General features: G+C 49.3%; 7 protein-coding genes across 7 annotated transcripts; 6 read left to right on the top strand and 1 right to left on the bottom strand.

Annotated features, from left to right (window-relative positions):
* Nucleotides 1–251: 251 nt before the first annotated feature.
* On the top strand, nt 252–3468 carry RhiXN_06358 (uncharacterized protein; the record flags this gene model as incomplete). The annotated part of the gene is made up of 9 exons (XM_043326174.1): nt 252–368; nt 419–555; nt 607–664; nt 727–866; nt 920–1118; nt 1177–1270; nt 1333–1371; nt 1435–1856; nt 1900–3468. 9 exons carry the CDS (start codon nt 252–254, stop codon nt 3466–3468), a joined length of 2775 nt encoding a protein of 924 aa, XP_043181606.1.
* A 267-nt stretch (nt 3469–3735) lies between these two features.
* RhiXN_06357 (uncharacterized protein) lies at nt 3736–4588 on the top strand (the record flags this gene model as incomplete). Its single annotated transcript, XM_043326173.1, has 3 exons — nt 3736–3976; nt 4027–4467; nt 4518–4588. The coding sequence occupies 3 exons, from the start codon at nt 3736–3738 to the stop codon at nt 4586–4588; spliced, it is 753 nt and encodes a 250-aa protein (XP_043181605.1).
* A 118-nt stretch (nt 4589–4706) lies between these two features.
* Nucleotides 4707–5096, top strand: RhiXN_06356 (uncharacterized protein; the record flags this gene model as incomplete). Its single annotated transcript, XM_043326172.1, has 1 exon — nt 4707–5096. The coding sequence occupies one exon, from the start codon at nt 4707–4709 to the stop codon at nt 5094–5096; it is 390 nt and encodes a 129-aa protein (XP_043181604.1).
* Nucleotides 5097–6866: 1770 nt separating this feature from the next.
* Nucleotides 6867–13262, top strand: RhiXN_06355 (chitin synthase; the record flags this gene model as incomplete). The annotated part of the gene is made up of 23 exons (XM_043326171.1): nt 6867–7338; nt 7388–7784; nt 7847–8081; nt 8213–8370; nt 8423–8732; nt 8781–9014; nt 9067–9303; nt 9355–9555; nt 9607–9650; nt 9702–9808; nt 9859–9983; nt 10032–10127; nt 10175–10269; nt 10326–10515; nt 10566–10835; nt 10892–11007; nt 11430–11701; nt 11759–11909; nt 11959–11976; nt 12081–12227; nt 12297–12469; nt 12535–12719; nt 12828–13262. The coding sequence occupies 23 exons, from the start codon at nt 6867–6869 to the stop codon at nt 13260–13262; spliced, it is 4668 nt and encodes a 1555-aa protein (XP_043181603.1).
* Nucleotides 13263–17415: 4153 nt separating this feature from the next.
* Nucleotides 17416–18948, top strand: RhiXN_06354 (RPEL repeat protein; the record flags this gene model as incomplete). The annotated part of the gene is made up of 6 exons (XM_043326170.1): nt 17416–17825; nt 18086–18323; nt 18396–18563; nt 18624–18696; nt 18739–18870; nt 18923–18948. The coding sequence occupies 6 exons, from the start codon at nt 17416–17418 to the stop codon at nt 18946–18948; spliced, it is 1047 nt and encodes a 348-aa protein (XP_043181602.1).
* A 231-nt stretch (nt 18949–19179) lies between these two features.
* RhiXN_06353 (uncharacterized protein) lies at nt 19180–19599 on the bottom strand (the record flags this gene model as incomplete). The annotated part of the gene is made up of 1 exon (XM_043326169.1): nt 19180–19599. The coding sequence occupies one exon, from the start codon at nt 19597–19599 to the stop codon at nt 19180–19182; it is 420 nt and encodes a 139-aa protein (XP_043181601.1).
* A 467-nt stretch (nt 19600–20066) lies between these two features.
* RhiXN_06352 (uncharacterized protein) lies at nt 20067–20661 on the top strand (the record flags this gene model as incomplete). Its single annotated transcript, XM_043326168.1, has 3 exons — nt 20067–20211; nt 20266–20515; nt 20574–20661. The coding sequence occupies 3 exons, from the start codon at nt 20067–20069 to the stop codon at nt 20659–20661; spliced, it is 483 nt and encodes a 160-aa protein (XP_043181600.1).
* Between the last annotated feature and the right edge of the window lie 43 nt (nt 20662–20704).

The following is a 20704-nucleotide window of genomic DNA, read 5'->3' as shown; positions in this document are numbered from 1 at the left end:
GACGCTCGGCGCGGCTTTCGGACTGGGTCCGATCTAGATTTTATAGTAAATGTAGAAATCCGAATACAATTCGGAATAACTAGGATTAGATCTAAGCACGTCATGGGTCTCTTAACGATTTGGCGCTTGCCGTGCGAACCATCACGTGAGCCTGGATGTTTACACCGGCATCTGTGCTCTCAACTTCAATATACAACTTTATCCGCTCTTATTGCTGGGCAAGAGTTTCATGTGGATTCAGTTGAAGAGCTATGTCTGAATCCATAGGAAAGCCATGGATCGAAGCTTCGGTAGTCGAGATACTGGTAGATCACGCACATGAACTTCCATCTCCAGCTCAGCTACAGGGCCGGGCTCAGATTATCAAGGTCCGTTCACGACACTTTCGGCCTATCAGTATTTACTAACCCTGCACTAGTTTTTGACTTTTCGAGAGGATACCAAGGATGGGAGGCAACCAAGGGATCGTGATACGCCGCTATGGGCTGAGATCACTGACAGCGAATACATCATACCAGTTCGTATCGCAAACGAGGCGACGAACAGGCTCGAAGAGTAAGTTGAATCAATGGAACTACGAATTTACCGATTTTAAGCCCCTATTAGTGAATACAAGCGCGCTTTAACATACTACCGACGTGGATTTTTTACACTCAAGGCTGCAGTATCGTTCGATTTCGTGGTCACCCAGTTGGAAATCAAATGAAACCATCCCATATGAAACAGATATTTCTCGATATTGTGGAACTTCAATACATATCAGGCGGAGGCGAAGGAGCTCCTATGGCAACTCGTGCAGTGGCACTTCGAACACCTCATGCGTTTGACAAGTGGATAGCGGGTTTAAGAACAGGGGGGCAAACCTTGTAAGCCTCTTCAGTCATTTAAGATCCTGCTTGTACTAATTTTTTGGATCCAGGACTAGGATACAAGCCGAAGAGAAGTTTTTGAGGGATTCGAGCCGCGCCTCTAAAGCGAATTCGAGGCGTTCAAATGCAACCAATGCGAGTAAGAGATCCTCCAAGGCTCCGATCAAAACATCCGCGCAGTCAGTTACTCCGCAGCCCTCGATTGGGAACCTAGCTGCCAAGCGTGAGTGGCAAGAAAGTTGGTTTGGGGTAAGTGTTGCCATGTATGGCTCGCGTACCGCAGCTATCAGCTCATCAATCCTTGTAGAAACGTCCCAAGTGCCATGGGGTGGACTACATACCTCACTCCGGTGGGTTTGAACCTACTTCTGAGCAAAAAATGGCGTTTGAGGTTATTCTGGGTGAGTTTAAGTTGAAAGCGACAACTTTTCAATTGACCCCAAGATGGGTTGATTCTAAACAGAGCGGATCAAGATGGCTACGCCCACCAATCCATATGATCGTAAGGCATATTTCTTCGGAGTGGTGTGAATTGTTGTGTTCACTCGCGTTGGATTGCGAATAGCAATGAATATGAGTAGTAGCTCATCAATTCCCGATCGATCCAGTGGCCTGCCTACGTCTATTGTTCGCTCTAGCCAAGTCATTCGTTCCAGCCAAGTAGTATCATCCACGCCTATCGACGCGCATCCCACACGCAATCAAACAACGGCGTCACAGTTGGTCATTGAACCGGCACACGGATCGGTCAAACATTCCAGTGATGCTGAGAGCAATGAGGATTCTGGCTCTGAACAAGACGTTCCCATTCGGTCTCGACAAACTTCAAACCGGACGGATAGAACCGGGCAAATGCCCACACCCCGGCCCAGTGACCAGCATGCCGACGAGAGCCACCAGGAGGCTTGTATAGCAGTTGAGGACCGGGCGCAATCACTTGAGGCAGACGACGCAATCATAGAAGAACTGTTGTCCCAGGCAGATCCTGTAAGTGAACTTTCATTCGGAGGCCAACAGGTACTGAGCATAGCGTGTTACCAAGTTTGTATCGAGTAATCAAAGAAGACTCCCCACTGTACTTGTCCCGGATTCTGACCCTCCAGACTTGAGTCAGCGCATCGCCCAAGTCCGATATTCCTCTCCATGGGATTGTGAAGATGAGCTATCTTCAGAACACGATGGTTTACATTCTCCAGAAGAGACTAGAAATAGTCCCACTAAGGGCAAGCGGCCGCATAGCCCAGCTCTATTTTCGTCAACCCAACTTATTTTGAACGCGGCCGATCAAGAAGCAGCGAGCTCTCAGCATCTTGGACAGGTGCCCAGTAACGCAAAGCACCAAACGAGCTCAGGACGAGGCGAATCTCAGCACGGTGCAGCTGCCTCTCTTCCTTCACCCCCGCCAGAACATTCAAAGGGGCAGAAGAGTCTCATGCAGAACTTGGAATCAGTGCTGAGTCGCCGGACCAATGAACCAGTATCTCCCACTCCAGCCTTATCTCACCCGCGCGATGCAATTCTCCAACGCACCTCGAAGGACAGTCCAAATGAGCAACAAGAGGAACCGTTTGGAACCAGGCCTATTGATAAGCACACATCAAGAAAACGCCGGCTATCTCAGTCACAAGCTGACGATACCCTGAACGCTGGACTTTCACCGGAATCAGCAGCATCTGTTGGTAGGAGACCGGCCACTGAGAACAAGCGACAACGTCTGGATTCTCAAAGCAAGAATGCGCCACACCAACTTAAAGTTGCTCAAGGAACCCTGACAAATACAGCTGTGGTGTCACCAAATATGACAAAGCCGACAACCTTCGACAATGGCTCGGGTGGTGTAATTCCTCACAACCATGATGCTTGGGCCAATCCTAGCTGGATGAACAACACATCTGCCTCGAGCCAGACCGGACCAACTTCGACAAGCTATTTGCGCGCCGCTGACGTACAAAGCTTGGATAATCTACAGTCGCGGCGGATTTCTCAGGCTAGGAGCGGGCTACGCATCCTGCAGCCTCACCTCCACTCCTCTTCCCGGATACCTGAATGTGCCCCTGCTTCCGAACACCCTCATATCACAGCCTCACAGTTTGCTGATGCTGATGAAGATTCCTTGGCACCATTAGTTAACTCCAAGGTTATACCTTACAAGAATATGCGACTAGCAAACAAACCGGTTACTTTAGTCTCAAAGACTGGCGGCATAATTCAATCAAAGCGTATTATTAGGGGACAACGCGCTGTATCTGCACCTGGATCTTCGAAGCAATTGCGCACGTCGAACAGAGATGGAAATAGCACAGGAATGGCACAGGAACCTCAGTCTACCGTTCGGCATGGAACACGTACTTCCGAAGGGCAGCAGAAAGAAGAGAAGAACAGGCGTTCTACCCTTTCAACTTCCAATCCTAGGCGGACAAGCAAAGTTCATTTGGATGGCTCGGAAGCCAGCACTGTGCGGCCCGCTACAACTGCTCACCAGTCGTACTTGGGAGGATTTCAACCTTCAGTGACGGTTAATCTTCCTCGTAAATACCAGTGGACGTGGGAAAGCTGGCTAGAGGTTACTAAAGATGCATATTCGTTCTGGCTTGAATGATACCCTATATTGGCCTTTAATCCTTTTTATCATTTATTTTCTGGGAGGGAGAAGGGTTCTGTATTGTAATTTACCGCCGATGTGTACTGCTTATATAATATCTCACGGTACCGATACCCCAGCAAATGACTCCCAATCGCAAGGTGGCCCCTCAGCCACTACAAACGACGACCTTCCAAAGAATTTTCCAACTTTTCAAGGCTATCTACGGACCTTGTCACGCGGAGCCTGTTATTTCTTACTTGACGCACAGCTTACGCTCTCGATATGACTGATAAAGTCTCCGACAATCCAGCCACTGGTGTGGAACATTCAATCCAACCCCAGGTCGCGGTGAGGGACGAACCTGTAGCACTGTCGTTTCCTGCCATTCTTCGCAATCCTAACTTTGCACACCTGAATGCACATTCTGTTGCCCAACGGCAAGCTGCGGGTGAAATTTCATCGACAAAGAAGAAAGACCCCCGCGACAAGGACGGCAAACGGCGTATTCGCAGGTTAGAGAACAGTAAGTGGTCCATTCACACGCTTGAAATAAATTTGACGCCCTATTCTTAGGCAAGTTTAGCTTTAATCCACATATTGTCCAGCCAACCAAGCGGGACTTCGCCATTCCCGTAGCGCGAGCACAACCTACGTTCCCCGCACCTCTACCTCCTTACCTACCTCGTGTGAGCTCTGCTCCATCTGCCGTTGCTCCCGCATCGGACCCTACATCTACATTTGCGGGTAAATTCTCGCATTCTCTACGGGGTGCAAGGCGAGTCCTTCGCAGACGCAGGGGACAGGCAGAACCCCTCGTGCATGCGATCGAAGCTGAACTTTGTGAATGGCTCGCCGAACCGGGAAAGCCATCTGACGTCGATGATTACGTGATTGTGAGCGGGATCCGCGAGGTCAGACGCTCACCAACGGAACTGGTTTGGGATGTGGACCAAGACTCCTTTGCTCGGTATATTGTTCACTGTGCTGCCCGCTGGTATGGTATTGTGTCGTTTAGTAGGTCAAGTTTTCTAGTTAAGGGGACTAACTAATGAGTCTTTAATTAGGCAAAGAAGAGCCAGATGGGACCCGCCTGACGCATTTACTTCGCCCTAACCGACTCGACCCGACCGAATGACTCGCTACTCCTCCAACCACCGACTGGGACACATCCTCTGCCACCGGATTTAGCACCTTTGCTACTGATGCTTCCGAGGCTGAATCTCTTGCCGATGGGGATAACGAGTCCATCCAAGATGATGACCGTACTGAGCTTTCTCCATCGCCTCAGTCGACGAAGTCCCACCTCCGTGAGGGTTGCTGTTCCTGGATTCCGTGCTCGAAGCAATTCTGAAGCAGGCTACGAACATGAAGGTGATGAATCAGGAGACGACACCTGGGTATCGCTCCATCATAGTGTCGCATCGCTGTCGTTGGTGGCAGAGGAAGACCCAGATAGGACAGTTCGGACAGGGAGACCGACGATCGTTCGAGAATTGTCTCGGGAATCATCTCGATCGCCTTCACGTCGCCCTCATGCAAGACCCAAGCGAAGGGCAGTCCGACCGATTCAACGAGCACATACTGTCCTATTACTACTCAGAAGGATACGAACCGGGGTCACTATGGGAATATCTTTTGCCTGAAGCTTGGTTTGAGAACTAGAGCTTAAATGATTCGATACAAGACTAGCTTTGCACTATTCAAGTGCACTGTTGTTTTGAGTATCATTGAGATGAAGAAATGGGAACTTGGCATTCGTACAAACCCGTAGTTCTTGGATATGAAATTCAAATAAGATCTATGTTTGTATTTGGTAAAGTTCAGGTCACTTGGACAAAAATACAGGGGATGCAAGGGACAATAGAACGACCACAAACATTGGAACTTTGACGCATGAGAGTGCGAAGCAAAATGTTGTACAAGATTAAAGCTACGAATATTATAACATGATAGATTCATGATAGTCCGTTACGAAGTTAATGAATGGATACGCTCATTATCCGGCGCCGTCGTCATGTTTTATTTGGTCCCTGATGCCACTGGTGGCTCGCCTAAGAGAAGACGTTCTTCAGCCCCTTCAGAGATTTGCATTTTTGAGAGGATGAGGAGCTCGAGATGGAGACTGCTGAGCTGTCGCGCGAAGAAGTGGCATGAGGATTGGAGCCGTTTGAACGCATCAAAGAACGAATGTCCGAATGAGTATCGCGGGGTGATTGTGCCGCACCGTAAAGCGCAAACGCATTGCCGGCATTTGAGGGAGTTTGGAAGAATTGGGTCATTATAGTGTACTAATTTAGATGCTTGGCTCTTGGAACTCGAACGGTTGCGAGAGGGTTGTGAAGTTTGTAAGGATACCAGACCCAAAACGTTTAGATAGAGTAGGCAGTTGGTTAAAGAATGAATTTAGCTGCTGGACCAGGCAGCAAGCGTTAGAGTGTGTGGATGACGAGAGGCCTGAGTGGAGGGGCGCATATGACCTAGCATATATACAAAAGGCGACAATAGTTCTAGCAGTGGATCATTTGGTCTAGACATACTTGGCCAAATAAAAGACGCCAAATAGGCTTAGCTCATCCTTCTTCGCTCCTTTACTCTTTGCGCCCTGTCCGCATATCGGTGAGCAGCCAAGATCCCTCTTCCCTTGTTTGGTTTGTGGAATCTTCTCCGTCTCTTAGACGAGACTGGTCTCGAACGTCCGCCCTTTGACAACCAATATGCATATGCAGACGGGACTCCTACGTTCCTTCGACTCCCCGCGGCCTTCGCCACCAACTCGTGTTCACGGGAGCAGATTTTGCGTGCTAGGTCGGAAAATCATTCCTTTGCCTAGGCAACTGGGATTCAGTTGCGCGGATGCTTGGTTGAAGTCGCCAGGCTGCATATATGCATTGCCGACTTCATGGCGGGGGGGTTTATAATTCGGAAAGGATTAGTGTATTGGGACTAAGTAAGCCGCCTCAAAGGCGAGTACTTGTGAGTATCAGAACATATGCATTAGCTACGACAACAATAGCGCTACCGATCCGCGTGGATCAAGAAAATGGCTTACTTGTATTGAGGCATGAAAATCCTTCAAGTAATAAATTATTTTGTTCCTCTGATACCAGAACGATTGAAAACATATTGCTGCTAGCATTTCTGAGCACAGTAGGGCAAGCAATGTCCATAGCTATCAAGGCATAACTATCACATAGATACTACTAACGTCACGTGAGCATCACGACACACTTACCTAAGAAACGCGACCCTTGTTTTCGCGTGGCTGATTGGTAACTTCGTTCTCCCTTCAAGGTCTAATATCCGGGTTTCTGACTACTATTTCGAGCTTATTTCACTGTATTTGGACTAATCTAAGACCCACAAGCCTTGTAAATCTTGATTCGTACCCGCAACTAATTGTTGTCTAGACCCGTATGGATGAACACTTTTCTCGCCGGAAACCAATACCACCCCTATATGACGAAAGTCACGACACCGAGCCCCTGTTCACATCCGAGGAACCTGAGGAGGGGGTCCAACGATATACACTTGAGGATGCACCCGTAACTCCTGAGCCTCGTCGCCGCTTTGGACTTCGGGACACGACTGGGCACGATCAACTTTCAGCGCTACCGAGCTTCCCTGCTACTGGAATGATGCGATTTTCTGAAGAGGATCGAGCGGTTCTGTCTCCTATATCTGAGAGGCCAGAGAGACAATCTAGCAAAGCGTCCTCGAGTGCAAGATCTGGGTCGACTGTGGTGGTTGACCACCCCCAAAGTGTTGGCGCATTTGACCAAGTCATGCAGAGCGTGGAACCTTCGTATCCTGCCCAGCCTGCTTGGGGCCAAGAGGACTACTCTCAGCAGCAACAGCTACCACAACAGTATCCAGCAGGGTATCATGGTGTGTTGTTCCCATATTATTCGTTGTAATACAAAAACTAATATATTAGGATCAAGTGCCATTCCCAACCGGACCCTCGTTCGTTTCTCAACCCTCTTTGAGCCAACAACCGACAGGGTTTACTCAACTGCAACATACGGGCACCGATCAATCTGCATCCTGGCAGCAGTCGACACCGACCAGACAGAATCGTGGCAACACACTGGCACAACTTTTGGACAGACGCCGTCTTATCAGAACACTGGCTTTACACAGTCGGTTCAGCACACTGGAGCTTCCTATTCCCAACAGTATCCAGTTGCGGCACATAACTATCAGCAGACTACTGGGGGCTCTTTGCCTGTACCTCAACAGCAACCCATGGGCTATTCAACTTCTATATACTCATCCCCCTCAAATGTCCGTTCACGAACTACCCCTGAACGGCCAAATGGCGGATATTCGATGTACCCATCGCCAGCTCACGCGAGGCCTATGGCCGACACAGCCGCTCGTCATACAACACCAGATCACGCAGCGCCTCTCCAACATCATTCAAAGGAAACGACTCGATGGAATATGACATGGTGCCCGACGCTACAGTCCTAAAGTTTGATCAAGATATGGCTCAAGAGCAACAAAAAACCGGGCAATCAAATTATGGATACAAACAAGTTCGTGGATTAAACTTCAACTCGAAAGGAGGAGTTGAGCACATCCCGATCGATAAAGACAACCCTTTCGACGTTTCATTGGGGACATCGGTAAAAAATACGATAGTGACGAGGAGACTGGAGAAATGGTATCTTTGAAACACCATTACGATGATTTGGCACACCCATCCGACACACACATTTGTAAGTTGTATATGCATTAGTTGAACTGGCGCTAACAGGTCGAATCAAGTGGGCCTGCCCCAGAAGGACGAATGATGCGAAGACACAAGACGAAAAAACGTGTACCGTTGACTGCAGGACATTTAGTTATAGAGTTACCCATTCCAGATCGATTGGTATTACCCAAACGAGGAACCGAAGAGATGATGACAACCAGGTACTCTTTTTGCATGTTCGCCTCGTAGCCAGATTTAACCATTCAACTCTAGGTACACAGCCGTGACGTGCGACCCAGATGACTTTGAGTCGAGCCAATATTCATTACGGCAAAACCTGTACGGCCGATCTACCGAACTTTTTATCGCCATTACGATGTATAACGAAGACGAGGTTCTATTTTGCCGAACTCTGTACGGAGTCATGAAGAACATCTCGCATCTATGCTCCCGACGATCAAGTATGACCTGGGGACCTGATTCATGGAAAAAGGTAGTTGTATGCATTATTGCCGATGGTCGAAAACACGTTCATCCCGAGTGTTGGATTGTTTATCAGCTTTGGGAGTCTACCAAGGAGAAGGTCAGTGCCATATGATTATTCAAAGGGTACAAACAACTTAGCCTGAAGCTAGGTGGCCATATGAAAAATATTGTCGCCGACAAGGAAGTGACCGCCCATCTGTTCGAGTACACCACATCCGTAGCGTTGGACCCAGACATGCACTTTAAATATCCTGACCCGGCCAAGAAAGGTGGTCCAGGGATTGTGCCCACGCAAATTCTATTCTGTTTGAAAGAAAAGAATAAGAAGAAGATCAACAGCCATCGATGGTTTTTCAACGCGTTTGCTCCTCTACTACAGGTATGTTTCGCGACGCATATATCTGTGTGATGTGCTCATTCTAGTTTAATAGCCGAATGTGTGCATACTAATCGATGTTGGAACGCGACCCGGAACAAAAAGCTTGTACCACTTGTGGAAGACCTTTGATGTAAGCTCGAATGTCGGTGGGGCGTGTGGAGAAATCGCAGCATACAAAGGGAAGCGATGGAAAGCGTTATTAAACCCGCTTGGTATGTTTGACATTCTGACGAGCGAAGCAGAGTTAAATCTTTCACATTCAGTTGCGGCGCAAAACTTTGAGTACAAGGTACGTTTGTTAAAACATTCATGCGGCGGTTAGGTGCTGATGTACATGTAGATCAGTAATATATTAGACAAGCCCACAGAATCCATGTTTGGGTACATTTCTGTGCTTCCTGGGGCGTTTTCGGCGTATCGGTACATCGCTCTACTGAACGACAAGAATGGAGAAGGTCCACTAGCCTCGTACTTCAAGGGGGAGGTACTGAATGGTCGAACACAAGACATCTTTACGTCGAATATGTACCTGGCTGAGGATGTGAGTGGGCTAGTTTTTGTCGGGGCGGTATTGCCTGATGATATGTGATAGCGTATCTTGTGCTTCGAGCTCATCGCAAAGAAGAACTCAGACTGGTGGGTTTGTTCTATATTAATTTAGCCAGACTGGGATTGATTATTCGACAGGGTACTGCGTTATGTCAAGAGTGCGATTGGCGAGACGGATGTACCAGATACATTGGCAGAATTTATCAGCCAGCGCAGGCGATGGCTGAACGGGTCTTTCTTTGCCGGTAAATTCATACGATAAGGCCCTTTGCTCAAACTTACGTATCAACCGTAGCCGTATACTCTATCGCACACGTTCGCCAGGTTATGCAATCGGGCCATGGGAGTATAAGGAAGATGACTCTGCTAGTGGAAACTGTATACAACACGATTGGTTTGGTTATTTCGTGGTTTGCGATTGTGAGTTTGTTGCACCGGGTTGTTGGTCAGAAACTGAGGAGCGACCAGGGCAATTTTTATATCTTTTTCGTGATCTTGACGTCGTCCCTCGAAGATCCTGCGTTTAAGATTAATGGGATCAAGTACGTAAACTTGGTTATGCAGGTATGATCCCGTGACTCGAGCAAGCCATATCGACTGACGTTTCGTAGTATGGGTACGGAGCGATCATCGTGACGACATTTTTGATATCAATGGGCAACAAGCCCCGCGCGGTGCCGTGGAAGTACAAAGTCCCGGCGATTCTGTTTGCGATTCTGGCGGTATACCTAATCATATGCGGTGCGCTGTGCACATACCGAGCGTCGCTCAACCCTCACGGCTCAATGGCCAAATGCTGCTCTCGCTCCTGGTGACGTACGGAGTGTATTTCTTGTCAAGTCTATTGGCGTTTGATCCCTGGCACTTGTTCACGAGCGCTATCCCTTATTTCTTGATGGCGCCGTTGTATATTAACTTGTTGAATACGTTTGCGTTTGCTAATTTGGACGACGTGAGTGTTTAGTTAATTATTTCCACAGCTCGTACTGATCCGTCGACCAGATTTCATGGGGAACGAAAGAAACGGGACACGAGCAACTGGACTTGGGGACGGTACAGGCGACAAAAGACAACAAGATTGTCGAGGTCGAGTTGGCTGAAGCACCGGCAGACAGGAACAGCGCGTACATGGATGCATTGCATCGGCTCAAGGTTCGAAAGCCACCGGTGACTCGAAAGGAGGGGTCGACGGATGCGGAAAAGGAGCAGGCGGCCAAGGACTATTATGCCTCTGTGCGAACGAACGTGTTGTTGGCGTGGGTGTTGTCAAACGTGAGTGTCTGGGGAAATTGAGAGGCTGTTTCAGGGTGGCTGAAGTTGTGTTGCAGGGTGTGTTGGCTGCTGGGATCTTGTCAGGTGGGAACCCGAGCTCGACATTTACGCAGGCGATGGGGAGTGAGGGGAATCTGAGCAAGACACGGGCGTATATGGTGTTTATCCTGGCGTTTGTGGCGATTACGAGTATAGTGGTGAGTTATGAAGCCATACGAGACACAAGCACGTACTGATAGGAATTCAGCGCTTTACTGGATCGACAATGTACCTCATTATGCGACTGTTTACATCCTAGACTATTGTATCATGTATATTTTTCACTGTGTTCATAGTTGTTGTTTTTTTCTCTCTCTCTTCGGTCTGGGCGAAATGGAAGATTAATATTGCAAGCCACAAAACGATCGAGAGTGAACCCTGAGGGCGCTTAGCAAGGGTGGCGATGCCCAGGGGAGAAATGCAAAGGCCTAGCAAGAGCGACGTCTGTTTGCGCAGAGGGGATCCACGATAGGATCGAACCGGATGAGCACGCGCGAGCGACGAGGAGGCAAGAGCAAAGGGCCGCACTCTGCATCTGCATCTGCATCGACCAAGTCATCGCACTCGCCTGTTCCGTGCCGTCTCCGACAACGACACGCCTGGGACAACGACGACAACGACGACTGCGGCGACAACGACAGGACAGACAGCGATGGCGAACCGGCGACGACAGGACGATGGGGACGAGGGAGTGGAGGAGAACAAGGCGCGTGGGAACAAGCGGCCAAAGGATGTGGTGGGCAAGACCAAGAAGACGGCAGAGGACGTGCCCATGCCCGTGTCCTACACCAACCACGACGACGACGAGGAAGGCAGTGTCACTCGCTGTGTGTGCGGCAGTGGTGCGTATTACATACTTTGCTCTCCCCTGCTGACTGCCCCAGACGAAGAGGACTTTGGCAACTTTATGATCCAGTGCGAGCAGTGTTCCGTCTGGCAGCACGGGGTCTGTATGGGCGTGGCCAACGTCGACGAGAGCCCCGAACACTACTACTGCGAGATGTGCAGACCCGAAAACCATGCTGGTCTCTTACGGTATGCCTCGTGTGTTCCATATGTGTTTCATTCTGCTCATCGTGCACAGTGACCTCAAGAAGACAAAGTACGCAAAGCCTGCCTCTCCCCTCGTCGTCACCCACGCTGCTCTCCCCGCTCGCTCCGCCTCCCCACCGCCACATCCAAGCCCCCCAAGTCTCCCAAACGCAGGAACACAATGAACAGTCGTGATGCAGCCTATGACGAGGCCACCGCCCAGGCAATCCTTCTATCTATCCAACAAGACCCAGACATCGAAGAGTCTACCAATCCCAAGCGCAAGAGGAAGCGAACCCGCGATGTCGAAGACGATGATATGTGAGTTTGTTTTCTTCTCTCCCCTCCCACCGACCCTGATGGAGGTTACTCCCATTGGGGGGTGATCAGATTGAAGCCCAAGCGAACCACATTGTCTCCTCCCGTCTCCACCACCTCCGATCGGCCCCCCACCACCATGGCCGACACTCCATCCGTTCCGACCCCTGCCCCCAAGCCTGATCAGTCTGTCACTGGCGGAAGGGCCGTCAAGCGACGCAAGGAAAAGGATCTCGACGTGGATGGTGCGTATGCCATTTCCGACTAACAGGTCACGTTACTCATGATCGTCGTCCCCCACTTCCCTCAGGCAAACCCAAGCACCCGAATCAATATACCTATCGCAGTGGCGCCAAGTCCCTCCATCCTCCCGACGACCAGGGAACAACGACTCGGCGCCGTATCCGTCTGGAGGCACGAGAAGAGGCGCTGCCGCTGCGCTGCTGCCGCCGCCGCTGCCGAACGGGCCCCTTCCCCCTCCCCGCTTCCGACCTCGTGGTCTCTCCCAGACCACCTCTCTCATTTAGCTGATTTGTTGCCTACCCCGTTGCCTCGTGGCGTTCCGTCCGAACGAGCGCAGGCGCCGACCTCTCCATCGAAAAGAACGCCAAGATTCGCTGGCCGGGTAAACGCACAACGATCGGAGACATGCGCAAGCGCGTGCGCGGCATGCTCGAATGGGTCGGTCGTGCCCAGGCCGAGGCGATCGACAGGGCCAAGCGAGTCGAAGAGCTCGAGCGCGCACGACGAGAAAACGAGCGGCTCATGAGGGAGACCGAACCCGAGCCCGAGGTCGTGGTCCACGACGAGTCTGCAAACGGCCCCGCATCGGGATCTGGTTCGTCGGCGATTTCGTCTCTCCCGCCTACCGGTTCGCTCGCGCCCGTCAAACTCCCAGACGTGCAATCCGTCCCGGCCGTGTCGACCCTCCAGCTGCTCGAAAGTCTGACCAGACCTGTTGGGATTCCAAGAGCGGTTCAGCGACGGCGGGAGGTGAGCGAGCGCGAACGGCGAGGGCGGGGCGGGGACGTAGACTGAGTGCGTACCGAGTAGTAGTCGTGTTTGTTACCTCTTGTTCGAATTAGTTTATTCTCTCTCTCCTCTATCTCTCTTTTCCTCACATGTTGTGTCCGATTTACCTCCGTTCATTCTCATTTCTTTTGTTTTATTTCTCTTCCCTTGTCCCTTGGTGTAGCTCTTGTGTAATTGAGGGTGGTTATGCGGTGTGTATGTGTTGGGGTTCGGTTCAGGGACCGGACCGGGTCCGAATTTGATCTCTTGGGCGATCAGGGTGAATCCCGATAGGTGCGCCACACGACCGGAGGAGCCAGCTTCGGAATTATCTCCGAACTGTAGCCCATGAGCTGATCACATTCGGTGGGGTACACTCCGGAGGTGATTATAAAATGCCGAGGTTTGTGATTGAGAAGGAAAAGGGGTGTAGGTCTAATCGAGCCGTTTTAGTTAAGAAAACGGCCATACTTGGTATAGTGGCTATATGCCACACTTTGAATACTGGGGCTATCTGGTAGCCATTTGAGCATATATCACTGTTTTCCGACTGTTTTTGCTCGATAATGCTGAAAGGAGGCAAAGATTGAAGGGCTTGCTTATCTTGGGCTGAATACTATAACTTACCAATTGTAGCCTCACACGCGGCTCAAGCGCTGGTGCTGGGAGGCACACGTAACCGCCTAGCGCTGCACAATTGACCGGACCACACTCATCTACCCAATTTCAGCACCCCCGAATGTTCAAACTAGGTTATGGCAGGCAGATTATTGACAGAATCCCTTACGAAGTTCTTTCTTACGTCTTCACCCTATCTAAACAAACTGAAGTCAAGAGACGAGGTCACGCTGATCTCTTCTGTCTGACAGTACTACCGGTCAGTTCTGGCCACTTGGAGCACTAAACAAGATGCCGCTGACGATTTCCATAGTCCGTATGTCGATATTGGAGAAGGGTGGCGCTTAACACGAGAGCGGTTCGTCGACTTGATATACGTCTCAATCGTTGGCTCGACTTGACCATCCCTTCGTTCACTTATGTAGATCTGGTCGCTCGTCACGCTTTCGGACAGACCGCCATTTCATTTCTCTGGGCTATGTCTGGATCGCTCTGGAACAAACACGCCACTGGACATTGAAATATACCTATCAGACAGATTCTTGCGTAGTACTAAACTGGATACATATGCAGACGCAATGCGCCGCGCGCTGGACTTTATTGTAGCTCGTGGAGGAGCGCCTTCCAGGTGGCGGTCGTTTTGGATATATACGCCAGATGGTATACACATAGACGCACAGGAAGCGGCGCTTGAGTTTGTCCAAAGTCTTGAAGTTCCTCTCTTGTCCTTCGCCGTTTCGAGGTCCAGTTCCATGGCTCCGAAGATTCAGATCTTGAGATATACTCAAGAACAAGCGCCTTGTCGCAGAAACCCTTATTCCATACTCTGCCTACTCGATTGAAGGTTGCAACGCTGGAACGGGTTCCCAACTCTTGTCTATTCGCGAGTCCGGGATCCCCTCTACTGGTTGGTTTGACCTGCCTTAAATTCGAGTTTTACCCGGCGCTTCCAAAGCTTGAGCATATAAATGCGGTACTGGCTGCGAGCCCGATGCTTGAAATCTTATCATTGATGTAAGGTTCCAAGTTACTCCCTTGTCTCTCGGCTCCAATAGCCAAACATCCTTAGGTACTGGCGCCAGCTTACCAAAAATATATTTGCCAAGCCTACAATCACTTGCTTTGCTGTTCAAAGCTCGTCATTACAGTCTAGATTGGGAACATAGTCTATTTCGTATGATCGACGCACCCAATGTGAGGTTCCTCCGCTTTCGATTGCAACATCCGACACCGCGGAACAAGGACATTGTTAACTACCTTGCAAAAGGTCCTGATGTGTCTAATCCGAGTCCGCTTTTCCCCCATTTGATTGGTCTCGATGTGTTATTTGGACAGAGTCTAGTCCAATACGCATCAAGTAACGATCTCTACAGACTTACGAAACGGTGCTCACGGCTTATCCCTCCATTACGACCCTCGTTCTGCTCGACCGGGCCTGGGATGATATTTTTGAATTAAGATCATGGACTCTTCCTTGCCTCGAAAGGCTCGTTGTCAGTGGTGGTTCGCCCCTGGGATTAAAGGCACTTGTCAGCGGGCGGCGCGATGTAGGATTAGGACCGAAAACATTGGAAGTATTGCTATCTGTAACTAGGTCGCTGCGCGAGCCTTTAGAGTCGTATTTCCGTGAAGCATTCGATGGACTGGGTGTCGAGTTGCGTTTTTGTTATTCTGGTCGCCGTATACATGAGATTATGGGATTTGGGGGTTAGTGATTGTTATAAATTGTATCCAGTAGGAATTGGATAGATTCGGCAGTAATGCTAGTACTTTAAGTAATATGTCTGCTGGAACTTTTGCAAGTAGTCAGTTTCACCCAATTAAAGCTCAAATTCCTGACGTTTTCTTCTAAGCCTTGAGCATTTGAATGCATTTTCAGCTGCCAGCCCAATGCTAGAAGTATTGTCCATCGAAGCAAGGGTTAGCTGGCTTTGTCCCATTCGCACCACACGGAGTCAGTAGTCCATTGTCCTCGAGCTAATCTACCGTGCTTGCAATCCTTTTCGCTCTTGTTTGTGACTTCTGGGAGGAAAAGATGCTGAAAGATTGTACTCCTTTTTTTGATTTAGATTTAGTCTAAAAAGAAGCGTGTATAATTTATAATGGCTTTTAGGATTCATGCCTGAAAAATACCCATTACTCAGCTCATTGGGAGTTCAAATGTACTGAAGATGAGCGTCTTAAACAACTATAACTTAGTAAGTTTAGTATTTTGCCCGCATACAGTGTATATATAGTTGAGTATATATCATCGGTTTTCTGACTGTTTCTATCTAACGATACTGAAAGGGGCCAAGATTGAAGGAACTGTCCATTGTAGGTCGAGTGATGTGACCGGACAATTATAGTCCCACACAAGACTTGCCATATTTCACAAGTTTATTTGAGTTATTACTTGTAGCACATATATGAGGTTCAAGCGCTGGTGCCAGGAGGCACGTACGTAACCACATAGCACTGCAATCCACCAGACTGTGTTCATCTACTAGCTAGATCGATCAAAGCAATATCAGTATCCTCGAATGTTCAACCTAGGCTACGGTCGACAGACTATTGATAGGATTCCCTACGAAGTTCTTTCTCATATCTTTGCCCTATCTAAACAAACGGAGGTTCGGAGACGCGGTCACGCTGATCTCTTCTGTCTGACGGTGCTGCCGGTCAGTTCTGCCTAGCTGAACACCACGGAGAGTCGCTGACGCTTTCCAAAGTCTGTGTGTAGATATTGGAGAAGGGTGGCCTTAACACGAGAGTGGTTCGTCTTGCTTCTGATATATCTCAGCTGTTGGCTCGACTTGACCATCTCTTTCTTTATTTACCTAGATCTGGTTGGTTATCACGCTTTGGGACGGCCCACCTTTCCATTTCTCTGGCCTATGTCTCGATCGCTCTGGAACGAGCACGCCACTAGATATCGAAATATACTTGTCTAGTAGGTTCTTGAGTACTACTAAACCGGATACATATGCAGACGCAATGCGCCGTGCGTTGAACTTCATTGTGGCTCATGGAGGAGCGCCTTCCAGGTGGCGGTCCTTTTGGATATATACACCAGAGGGACTATACATAGAGGCGCAAGAAGCGCGCTTGAGTTCGTTCAGAGCCTTCCTCTCCTGTCCCTTTACCGTTTCGAGGTCCAGTTTCATGGCTCGGAGCGCACACGTCTTGAGAGATACCGAAGGAGCGCTTTATCACAGAAGCCGTTATTCCATACTCTTCCTACTCGACTGAAGGTTGCAACACTGGAACGGATTCCCAACTCTTGTCTATTTGCAAGTCCGGGGTCCCCTCTGCTGGTCGGTTTGACCTGTCTTAAATTCGAGTTCTACCCAACACCCCCCAAGCTTGAAGACATCAATGCGTTGTTAGCTGCGAGCCCAATGCTTGAAATTCTGTCCATCGACGTAAGGTATCTACGTAGCCGCTTTCTTTCGGCTCCTATGGCCAAACAGCTGCAGAGACTAGCTGTCTACCGAAAATATATCTACCAAAACTACGGTCGCTTGCTTTACTTTTCAAAGCTTGTCATTACAGTCTAGATTGGGAACATAGTCTATTCCATATGCTCGATGCACCCAACGTGAGGTTTCTTCGCTTTCGGTTACAAAACCCAACATCGCGAAACAAGGACATTGTTAATTATTTTGCGAAAGGTCTCAGTCCATCCGATCCCAGTCCCCTTTTTCCCCATTTGATCGGTCTCGACTTATTGTTCGAACAAAATCTAGTTCCATATGTGTCAAGCGGCGACCTTTACACGCTTTATGAAACGGTGCTCATGGCTTATCCGTCCATCAAAACCCTTATTCTACTCGACCGCGCATGGGATGATATGTTCGAATTAAGATCATGGACTCTTCCTTGCCTTGAAAGGCTGGTTGTTGGTAGCGCATCACCCTCAGGGCTGAAGGCACTCATTAGTGCACGGAACGACGCGGGATTAGGGCTGAAGACATTGGAAGTATTGTATCCGTGAGCAGGTCGCACGTGAGCCTTTGGAGTCGTGTTTCCGTGAAGCACTCGATGGATTGGGTGTTGATGTACGATTTTATTATTCTAATCGTCGTATACATAGTATTCTTGGATTTGAGGATTGGTGATTGTTATAAGATATATTCCATGGGAATTGTATTGTGTTCAAGTTTAGTTGTAACGCTACAGGTGATACACATCTGGACTCTCCGATAGTTTTGAATGAATACATCGAATAGTATTATTAATGAAAGGACTAGAAGGTCATTTGTTCATATTGTTATTGGATCGCGCATATATTCTACCCTACGCGAGAACATACAATTTCCTAAACCGTGGAGCTGCGGACCCGAGTGGGGTCTCAGAGTCGTTGGAAATACTCCCGACGACCCCATAAATAGACGTCATGCGATCGAGATGTTGGAAATTCCAACTACCACCGACCTGACCCGCCTACACCTGGACCATACCCAGCGAACCAAGACCACAGCAATATGGGTGAGTTGGTGTATTTTGGAGCATGTGAACAGTAGTTTACGATTCATTCGTGCAGCATCGTGATTGAAGCAGGTGACTACCCTACTCCACCTAGCACGCGTTTTACCCCTATTTAACTCACGTCTCCATCCAGTGAAGAACGCGATTCCTGGTGTCGGCCAAAGCAACACCGAAGAGGAAGAGGTTATTAAGCCTGACGAGACACCTTTGTCTCCACGTAGCGAACAAACGAAATTCAACGTAGGCAGTAACGTTTCTTTCCCGACTTGGATGGGATGCTGAGACTGAGTCGGAGCGCAGCTTGAAAAGGGCTTGAAGGAGCGCCCCGAGAAACAAGAGCTTGTGAATCGGAATATTCTCAAAGGCGAGTTTTGTTTGTGTAACGGACATATTAGATACTTATTATGTACTTTAGACTCCAAAGTTGCACCTGCACTGCAAGCCGCTCAAGACAGACTGCAACGCTCTCAATTGGAGGACAAACTGGACAAGGCACTGGAGAATCGCCCCAAGCCCGAGGAGCTGGTTAAAAATGGGATATTGAATAGTAAGTATTGACATGGCTGGAGGGGCTTGTACGAGGCTAACAGTGGGCTCAGAGGACGAGGTACCCTCAAGCCATTGATGGGTGGATGCAAGCAGAGAATTACGTCCGAATTACTGTATAATATGGGTCGGTTTGACAATGAAGTTATTTTCAAGCTCTGGTGCATGCATAGTTATGATGGGAGGGGTGGAGATAGCATAAGTAACAAATTACTCGAGCCTGGAGCCAAGTCAGTTTTCAGGTTTACTGGTAAGGGACGCTTGTAATGGACGGACTAACCCAAATATAAATCACAGTCGCGTGCACAGCTTAGTCTCCTCGCTCTCTGTCCCTATAATCCTTAATCTTCTGCTTATAGTGGCTCGCAGCACGCCTAGCACCATCAGTGCCTGTCCACCCCCTCTGCTTCAGCCATTTAGCCAGCCTGGGCGTAAATGCTGCCGTCAATCCGACTCGAACCGGCAAGAAGAGGGTCTTGTGGACAGTCCATGCCAACACTATCATGGCATAGAGGCTTCCATCGCCTCCACCTAATCGATCTCTCCCGACGTCGTCTGGGCTTTCAACCTTAGACCAGGGAAGCGACACATTTGGAAGGTGGTCGGCGACATAAGCTTTGGCCGATCCCGTTATGCGTGCTACGTGTGCAGCGCCGATGAAGTTGATTAGTCCGAAAGCGACCGCAAAGTCTACGACGCCAATCAACAAGTAGACCCCAGTGCCTGCCATCCATAGGCTTTAATAAGATGTTTCAATCGTGCTGAGAGGGACTGCGAGTCATCGGAACTTCGCTGTGGGGATGTGCTTGAGAAGGATCGGCCTGTGAGCCTTATTACAGGCCGAGAGGGGCGGGCGTGGGATACTGAGGTATACGATGTTGGGGGCTTTGTGAGCTGTCGTCCGGAGAGAGGAAGTACAGGGATCCGAGTTGCGAATGATCTGAGGAATGGGATACGTGTGAGACGAGTCACAGACATGAATCAATTTATCAATGAGGATGGATAGTAGAGGTATGAGATCTTCGTTTGTATAAGTATACCAGCGTGCCGTGCGGCTTGCGACGACGGTGTGTGGTCGGGAGATGAACGCGTTGTCGTCGGCAAGGCGGCAATATTCTCCAAGGGATCGATTAGCTAATATTGGCGCTTATGGTGGGATGCTCACCCCGGTGAATCAGGACCTTCACACACCTTACGATGAATCTGCGCGCTTGTTCGCGTGCGTTGCCCCGAGTCGGCACCGTCTGTAGATCCGGACGCTCTTTTGCTCAGCAGACTCGACTAGGCTCGTCCCAGTCTCATCATGACTCTCACGCAGACACGGAGACTTACCCCCCGGAAGGTAAGTCTATTCATTTCAACATGATGTTTAATCGTTAAATTAATATTTTACTAGGCTTCAACTTTGCATTCTGGCGCCGCACAGTCCTAGTGGTCGGTGGTGCATTTGCCTTTTACAATTTCGCCCCATCTGCAGCCTCTGCTGAAGAAAAGGTCAATGCCCTGACGCAGTACTTGACCATCTCACGTGAAGAGGGAAAGCGGGCCACTGACACCCATCTTGCACTCGCCAAAGCCGATGCAGACGCACGTATCCTCACAGACGGAGCAACTAAACCCCCAGTCATCAGGTTACGCAATCCGACGTGAGTGATTGGCTCTCACATATTCATTTAATTCAACTAATGTGCGCTGGGGTGATAGTGTGTTTGAGAACGCATCTCCTCACTGTCTAGGAGTAGGACAGCAGGCTGATTTGTCGGATTTGCGTATCAAGACGGATGGTCAATAGATCCGTTGTACACATTACTATAAACAGTAGTTGTGTTTTGTTT

The sequence above is a fragment of the Rhizoctonia solani genome, chromosome 7 (assembly GCF_016906535.1).
Source record: "Rhizoctonia solani chromosome 7, complete sequence".
Taxonomy (NCBI): Eukaryota; Fungi; Basidiomycota; class Agaricomycetes; order Cantharellales; family Ceratobasidiaceae; genus Rhizoctonia; species Rhizoctonia solani.
Note: the sequence above shows the minus strand (reverse complement) of the source record. Positions and strands in the feature narration are given on the sequence as shown.